Source organism: Lupinus angustifolius, unplaced genomic scaffold, assembly GCF_001865875.1.
Source record: "Lupinus angustifolius cultivar Tanjil unplaced genomic scaffold, LupAngTanjil_v1.0 Scaffold_39_35, whole genome shotgun sequence".
NCBI lineage: Eukaryota > Viridiplantae > Streptophyta > Magnoliopsida > Fabales > Fabaceae > Lupinus > Lupinus angustifolius.
The window spans coordinates 19,777-28,182 of record NW_017721093.1 but is presented as its reverse complement, the minus strand read 5'-3'; the positions used below and the strand labels follow the sequence as shown (position 1 = coordinate 28,182).

At 32.1% G+C, this 8,406-nt stretch overlaps 1 protein-coding gene across 2 annotated transcripts; it reads right to left on the bottom strand.

The window, feature by feature from the left end:
• Positions 1 to 843: 843 nt before the first annotated feature.
• On the bottom strand, positions 844 to 6,097 carry LOC109338706 (probable voltage-gated potassium channel subunit beta). Of its 2 annotated transcripts, none has more exons than XR_002106580.1 (5): positions 5,427 to 6,097; positions 4,072 to 4,215; positions 3,096 to 3,260; positions 997 to 1,259; positions 844 to 921 (listed from the first exon to the last, which is right to left on the bottom strand). XR_002106580.1 is itself a non-coding variant. In XM_019575994.1 (5 exons), exons 1-4 carry the CDS (start codon positions 5,988 to 5,990, stop codon positions 1,146 to 1,148), a joined length of 987 nt encoding a protein of 328 aa, XP_019431539.1. In that variant the 5' UTR covers positions 5,991 to 6,097; the 3' UTR covers positions 850 to 982; positions 1,120 to 1,145. The 2 variants fall into 2 exon arrangements, 1 of the variants encoding a protein (XP_019431539.1); XM_019575994.1 differs by having other exon boundaries at positions 850 to 982; positions 1,120 to 1,259.
• Between the last annotated feature and the right edge of the window lie 2,309 nt (positions 6,098 to 8,406).

Below are 8,406 nucleotides of genomic sequence, written 5' to 3'. Positions count from 1 at the left end.
GAGTCACCCCATTTATATATTTGTATATATATTTTATTTTATTGAGGGCAGCCCGCAAACTCACACTATTCATGTTTAGGGCGGGTTGTGCATACTATTTCATACCCTATTTAAAAACGGGCATGTCTATGCCATCCTAATTTAGGCAAACATTGCATGGGTACAGATAAAACGGACATGGCAACCCTGTCAATACTACTACAAAACAATTTAGAGGTTTGTCTTCCTTTCCTAATCTCTTTCTCCCCCATCCTTGCCCCTTGATCCATCTCTTTCCATTTCCCTCATAACTCTTAATCATAGCCTAATCTTAAAATGAAACTCATTTGTGTTGTTCAAAACATTTTATGCTAAAGAATGTGCTCCATTAAAGGGGTGTTTGGAAGTCACGATAGAAAGGAAATGAGAAAGATCAAAAAGTAAGGATGGGAGAGTAAGGGAAGGAGAAAGAAAGACAAACATTTCTCTTATAAGGGAATATGAAATTAGCTAAAAAGAGATTAAAATAATGATAATGCAAAAATATTTTTTTATTATTCCTTTAAAAATCTAATTAACAATTAAAATGCACAAAATATAATTATAATATTTTACTAGACATGGTACTTTACCATGTTTGTCTCTAAAAAAACCCCAAATTGAGGAGACCATAAAGTTAGCATGTAGAAGATTTTAGAGAGCTCTAGAAAACCTTAAAAATCATTCACTCTCTTTTCCTCACCTCACAAACAAGGAAACTTTTTCCAGTCATTTATTCCCTTCCCTTCCATCCCCTTCTAAAACAACACTCCCACACAAAGTGAAATAACAATGCACGATTGATAAAGACATAACAATGCACGATTGATAAAGACATAACAATGCACCATTGATAATAAGAAAGAAGTTAAAATTATCCAAGCCATGTGCATAAATAATCTGCAAGGAAAATATAAACATTATTATAAATTCCAAAGTCTTCAATCCTATGGATATATTGCTGCTAGAATCAATTTGGAACAACTGAACCCATATGAAAAGGATTAAAAAGGAGGAACTCTTAATAGTTAATAGGAAACCCAATCAAGCAAATGAATTGTCACTCTAGTGCACGTGGATTATTGAATCTCTCACATAAACACAGTAGCACATGGAAAACCTTAAATTCATCTATATGAATCAGGACGCTTTGGCTTGCTTTGGACAACAGCCTCAATCTTTTCCATCACATTAGGAGTCAGCAATGGAATGACATCAATAGCTTTCATGTTCTCTTGAATCTAAAAGAAAACAGAAAAAAATGTGATAAATATATATTAGCAATGTCCATTCTTGCAGGCAAATTATGCTTCAAATCAAGATATGAATTATGCATGGACAGGAATATATAAACCATTTATTTTAGTATTACATATTTATAATGTAAATTCTTCAATTATCTTTTAATAACAATAACCAAGCCTTCATCTCATAATGTTCTATCATGAATCAATGTTTATTGACAACACATTGATCTCTGAGTATTTCTTAATCATTTTCACCTATGATTTTTCTTGGTCCCCATCTTCCTTTGGGAATTCGACTAGCCTATATTTGACATACTCTCCTTATGGGGTTTCTACCGGTCTCTTCAATTATCTTAATTACTACTAAATAATGTCAAGGTATAAACATACATTAACATATCCATCAGGTATGATTAGGACTCAGGGGGATCTTTATTTGTTTTCCCTACTGCATATAGGTTGCTTCCTCGTTATCAGATTTATCGATGTAAAATTTGCAGCCAATAGTGGTTGACTTCTAAGTTTCTCCACATCTACAAAAGCTTAGATCAACATTAAGTCGCATGCCTTAGAAGAAATTTCATATCAGATTCTATATTTGATAGGTTCCTTCCATATTAGTAAGTTTTAGTGAATCTACACAAATCACTCTTCCTCTTTTTGCCCCTACACAAACCACTCCTAAATTATAACATACATTATGCTCACTATTCTTGTTATTTTTAAGTGTAATATTTTAAAAAAAAAATGTATGATGAATGTAATTAAGTTAAACAAAATATGGAATGTTTTGGAGACAACTTCAAATAGTTTAAGAATCAATATATCTTTGTTATTTTTGGTTCATTATTCAATACATCAATATTTCTAAAGAGATGTTGTTTAAGTCACACTTATACTATATTGTAATGAACCAAAAATAATGAAGATATATTGAGTCTATATCTCTTATCAGGGTAGTGAGTGTAGTATTGTATGTATATAAACCAGGAGTGTTTTGTGTAGAGGAAAAAAAAAAAGGTGGTTTGTGTAATTTCATTAAAACTCAGGGAGTGTGGCTGTAATTTACTAAAAAAATATACCTAGAAGCACCATTTAAAATTTCCATTTTAAGGTTCAATTCAATCTCACTATCTAGGCTGATTCTAGCTTCATTCACCTCTAAATAAGAAGTGTCCATACCATAAGGAAACCAAAACACTGGACATTTCATCACTGCTTTTACTGAAGATGTGAAAACCTCTCCAAACTAATACCACACATAGAATACCAACATATAATCAAAGGAAAAGCAGGCATTTCTCGTTTAATCTCAGAATTAGGAGAACAAAAGTAAAGAAAAGGCGAACAAAGATGAAAGAGGGCACAAAGAATAATAAGGAAATTTGTCACCAGTCCTGCTCCATAGGCACAGGCATCTGAATAGTCTTAGCAAACAGTTTCCCACAACGCTATCTAACTATTACGAGCTTGCGATTGATATTTAGAAGTCTTGATTTCAACAAGCAGAATAGGGCCATAACCCATTGAGAAAGGAAAGCAATCACTCTCTTTAATGGTAGACGTAATCCTAATAGGAAAAAATATCCCTATAATCATAGGACAATGCTAACAAAGTTTATTGAGCAATCTATAATAAACATATAATATAATTATATAACCAAATTGAAATCCAAAATGTCCATGCCAAAGACAATTTACCAAACTAAGTATTTCTTACTTAATGCAGAAGGTATAAATATCATTATAGGTAATATGAGATTAAATATGAAAGAATGCTTCCTATACCTAAATGATCTCCTTAAATGTCTTGAGCATGTGAAAACTAACCTGAGACTCTTTTGTAGCACCACAGATAACTGATGAAACATTAGGATTATTGGCACACCACGCAATTGCAAGTTGTGATAATGGCACATTAAGTTCATCTGCTATTGGCTTCAGCCCATCAACCTTTTTGAGCACATCGTCAACCAACGACCGAGTTGCCAGATTCTACAAGACATGAGAAAAACGGGGAAATAGTTACCTGCTTAGTAACCTAAACAAGGGAACGGAATAATCCCGGCATTTGATACAAATTATCAAAACATCTATCTGAACTGAACGGTAAAAAGACACATTAATAAATGATAAATAAATAAAGAAGCTCTTTTCAGGAGTGTGTGAACAACTATACTTATTAACTTTATAGATCAATGTAGTACCTGTATGAGAGCATAGATAAATATCATTATTTAGATATCAAATCGTCTCTCGATTACTGACATCCTACTTCAAACTTACCATACTTCTAGTAGCAACTAGAATGTATGTTGTGGCAAAAATACACACATCTTTTCCACTCTCTTCAATAACATTGTACAATTGAATTGGAACATGATGCAAAAACAAGTTGAATTAAAAAATCATTTAGACTTACTGAAGCAAGCATTGATCAACATTACAACAGAAAAGGAGCAAAATCAATAAAAAATGATACAATGATTGACACCAAGATATATTCCTTAATAACTTGTAACTTTGTAAGAGACTAAATCCCCAAAATGAGGCCTAGTTCTAAAAACATTGACCAATAGAAAACAGTTAATAAAAAATGAAGGGAAAGTAAGTGGCAATAGTTCAATATAAAACTCACTGACAGTTTATTCAAAAATGAATAATGCACACGATAAAAAAGAAGATTTAACTTTAGGAGATCAAGACTTTGGTATCTTTCCTCTGCACTATAGTTTTTCTTAAATCAAATGCATTAAAGAATGAAGATATGTGTGTAATCTCCCAAAACTTGGAAATCAAGCCGTACTTTGTAATTTTCCAAAGCAAAACGGCTATCTGGTGGTATAGCTCCTTTCTTGTATTTTCCTGTGAGCACACCCGATGCAAGTGGACTCCAAGTGGTCAGACCAATGCCATAGTTGTTGTAAAGTGGGAGGAACTCAGACTCAACCTAAAAACAGCAGAGTTACATTCAAACCATAGATACAATTAAGTATTATTATTGAAAACTAAAACTAAAAACAGAAATTAAACCAAGGCACTGAGCACAGGAATTCTAAACTAATTCAACCCCTTAACAAGAACAACTGGTTCAACTGGAATCTTGCTCCAAACAAATAAAAATCAATCAAATAACCCGCAAAACTTACTTTTACTCAAATATCCTCCACAGCCCCATCATCAAATCTAAGACAGAAGTTGGAACCAGAAAGCTATACATAGAGTATGAAATGAGCAGTCACTGCCAAATGCCAATGCACTCACTAAAAATATCTAACTTTTCCCCACATCAATCAATGTATCCTATCTAACAAAATAGTTATATGCAAAATTGCAAATACACCCATCCAATTTAAACATGTGCAGTTCTCACAAACCCATTTAAATACCAAATCACAGCTTTCCCTAATCCAAACATAATAACAAAAATCAAAAGGTACTTCAAAAACCCCACACCATAGAATAGTTATATTCACTAATTCTTATATACTCCTAGAGTACTACAACACTTTGCCAAGCTCTCCAATAAATCAAGAGACAAAATATTGTAGTTTTGATAATTTTCGCAAATGCAGATTAAAACCATGACCATATCTAATTTTACCCACAAACCCATTTCAAAACAAAATCACAACTTTCCCTACTCCACTCATAATAAAAATAAAAAGGCACTAGGAAAACATATCGTCAAACCCTCCATCAAATCAAATCCATGGTTCGAAAAACTACAATTTCCAACCCTATCTGCGTGATTCAACTTGGGGACCACATCCTGTGATGTAGCCACAATATTGCGGTTGCGATGTCCGGGACAACCGCATCGCATTGCAATTACGGTCTGACACCGAATCACAATGATGCAGCCGCATCAGGCCACAACCGCATTAGGCCACATTTGAGATGCATCACAACCGCATCACACAGCATCTTGTTCAAAAATATTTCATACCGCAACGGCCACAATCCGCATCGCAACTGCCATAATCGCAGTAACCACAATCGCGACTACAACCGCAATTTAAAACACCGCATATCTCATTTTTTTGTTTAAATAAAATACAACAGTCCCAAAACCCAATTCAAAGCCAATAAAATCTAACTATACCCACAAACACATTTCAAGTCAAAATCACAACTTTCCCTACTCCAATCAAAACCAACCTTATGCCTTGATAATAAATTATACTCAGGCTGTTCTACAATAGGTCCAACCAAATCCAACCTCTGAGCCACACTCCAAGCCTCAGTAATCTGCTGAGCTGTCCACTCACTAGTCCCCCAATAAAACGCCCACCCTTTATCAATCACATAGTTCATCGCCCTCACCGTCTCCTCCACCGGCGTCGAAGTATCAGGCCGGTGACAATAAATAACATCAACATACTCCATATCAAGTCTCTTAAGAGAAGCCTTAGTCCCTTCAATTATATGTTTCCTTGATAGCCCTTTATCATTAGGACCCTGTCCACCCCAAAATATTTTGGTTGAAATCACAAGGTCTGATCTTTTCCAGCCTAGCTCCCGGATCGCCTGGCCCATGATCTCTTCGGCACGGCCGTTGGCGTAGACCTCGGCGTTGTCGAAGAAGTTGACGCCGAGGTCACGGCAGCATTGCATGAGGGATTTTGCTTCCTTGACGTCTAGCTGGTTGCCGAAGGAGACCCATGCGCCGTAGGAGAGCTGACTTACGCGGAGGCCGGAGCTGCCTAGGTTCTTGTACTGCATGGTCAGATTTGGAAGGAGGAAGGGGAAGAGGTTGTGAGGTTTGTAGAGGAAGAAGTGAGAAGTTCAGATTTGAAGAGGTTACTAGATTTGGTGTTGGGAGTTGATGTCCACGTGTGCTGTCAGAATGTGAATCTAACAGCTCATAAAGTACATGTAAAACAGATTATTCCTACGAAAATGTTAAATCACGACAGCATGTAAGCCTCTGAATTTAGATTGTTGAATATAACAATTTCAATTATTTAAACAACAAATGCATGAAATGATCTTAAGTCTGAAATGATCTAGCGGAACAAAGGGTTATATTTCTTATTTTTATAATAACAAATTATTTATGTTTTATATATTTTATTTTAGAGAATTATAATATATTTTTTAAATTGAGTATACTTAATCTTGTATTTTTTATTGGGAATATGTTATATTACAACTTTTTGTTTTATTATAACTAGTAAATAGATGTTAGGTAGAAAATTTTAACAAGAATAATGTATATACTAATTGTGTAAGTAGTTTTTACATTATTTTTACTAGTGTGTAGAGGCACTTCGTGTCTGCCGGCGGATATTGTGTGATACTACATATTCAATTTTTTTTATATTATATTTTTTTGTGTGTTTATGATAATATTTAATTTAATGTGAGATATGTGATTAATTAATGTATTGGTGGTAGTTGCTTAGGCTTATATAGTTTTTTTGTAAAATTAAATAATATTAAGGGCAATATAGGAAATGAAAATTACACCATGGAAAGTTATTTCAAGTTTTGGTTTTATATATAACTAGTGTGTACAGGCACTTCGTGCCTGCCGACGAATATTGTGTGATACTACATATTCAATTTTTTTTATATTATATTTTTTGTGTTTATGATAATGTTTAATTTAAGGTGAGATATGTGGTTAATTAATGTATTGGTGGTAGTTGCTTAGGCTTATATAGTTTTTTTGTAAAAATTAAATAATGTGAAGGGCAAAATAGGAAATGAAAATTACACCATGAGAGAAGTTATTTCAAGTTTTGACTTTATATATAGTATAGATATAGATATAGATATTCAACTTAAAGTGAGAAAATTAGTTAATATGGTAGTTGTTACATATGATTATATAGTTTTCTTGGAAAATAAAAGTGTTAAGGGCAAATACGAAAGTGAAAATTACACCATGGTTTGTCATTATATACTAGTTTGGCGACGAGCACTTTATATCTCTCGACCCACATTTTTTTTTGTTATCAAATATTTAAGTTTTATATATTTTATTTCTGTGAATTGAAATATTTTTATATTGGATGTATTTTATGGTGTGATTTTTATTGGATACACTTTATATTATATATTTTTCTTTATTTTAATGGTCAGATTAATTAAGGAAAGAGGATGATGGTTATATATAATTACATTGTTTTTTTTTTGTATAAATTAAAAGATGTTTAGGGCAAAACACGAAAGTAAAAATTATATCATAGTTATAGTTATATCATATTTTTCCTTTATATATAATATATAATATAAATATAGATATAGATAACTTAATATATATATATATATATATATATATATGGAACAGGTTAAGGCATGTTCTTTACCTAGCCACTTACTTGGCCCTAAATATTGGTCAAGTCATTTTTTTGAACTCGGATTCGGCCCGAGAATTCAACCCTAAATATCGATTGGGTCGATCTTTAAACCCAACCATAGACCTGATTAAATATAATGCATACTCATTTTAGATAAAATATTCTCAATATTATTTGTTATAGTAAATTACACTAACACTCCTTGAGTTTTTGTGAAATTATATAAATCATCCGTCCATGTTTTACACTACATAAAACCTCTATTTTATATACATATATTACACTTACTACCCTTGCATGAGATATAAGTGAAATATTTTTAATAAAAAATGACGATAAGTGTAATTAAGTTAAACACTACATAATTATGAAGACAATTCCAAATAGTGTATGAGTCATTAAGTTTCATTATTTTTTGTTCATTACAATATAGTGTAATAGTGATTTAAACAATATCCCCTTAGAATTATTGATGCATTTTATAATGAACCACAAATAATAAAAATGTATCGACTCATATACTATTTAGATTTGTCTCCATAATATATTAACATTTTTTATTTAAAATATCATACTTGTTTAACTTAATTACACTTATTATCATTTTTTATTTAAAATATCATACTTATTTTTCATGCAGGGTTAGTTAGTGTAATATATGTTTATAAATTAAGGTTTTTTTGTAGGTGTACAAAATGGAGAAGTGATTTATATAATTTACTAAAACTAAAGAGATATTAGTGTAATTTACTCTATTTATTATTATGAATATATAATTTAACATATAAAATCATATTTCTATATATATTGTTAATAATGCATATATGATGAAA

Excerpts from the sequence above, each read along its gene's own strand:
- LOC109338706 (XM_019575994.1), bottom strand. The coding sequence starts at position 5,990 with ATGCAGTACAAGAACCTAGGCAGCTCCGGCCTCCGCGTAAGTCAGCTC. Across the intron at positions 4,216-5,426 it reads ATTTATTATCAAGGCATAAG|GTTGAGTCTGAGTTCCTCCC; the intron begins GTTGGTTTTGAT and ends TGCTGTTTTTAG. Across the intron at positions 1,260-3,095 it reads GTGCTACAAAAGAGTCTCAG|ATTCAAGAGAACATGAAAGC; the intron begins GTTAGTTTTCAC and ends GTTTTCTTTTAG.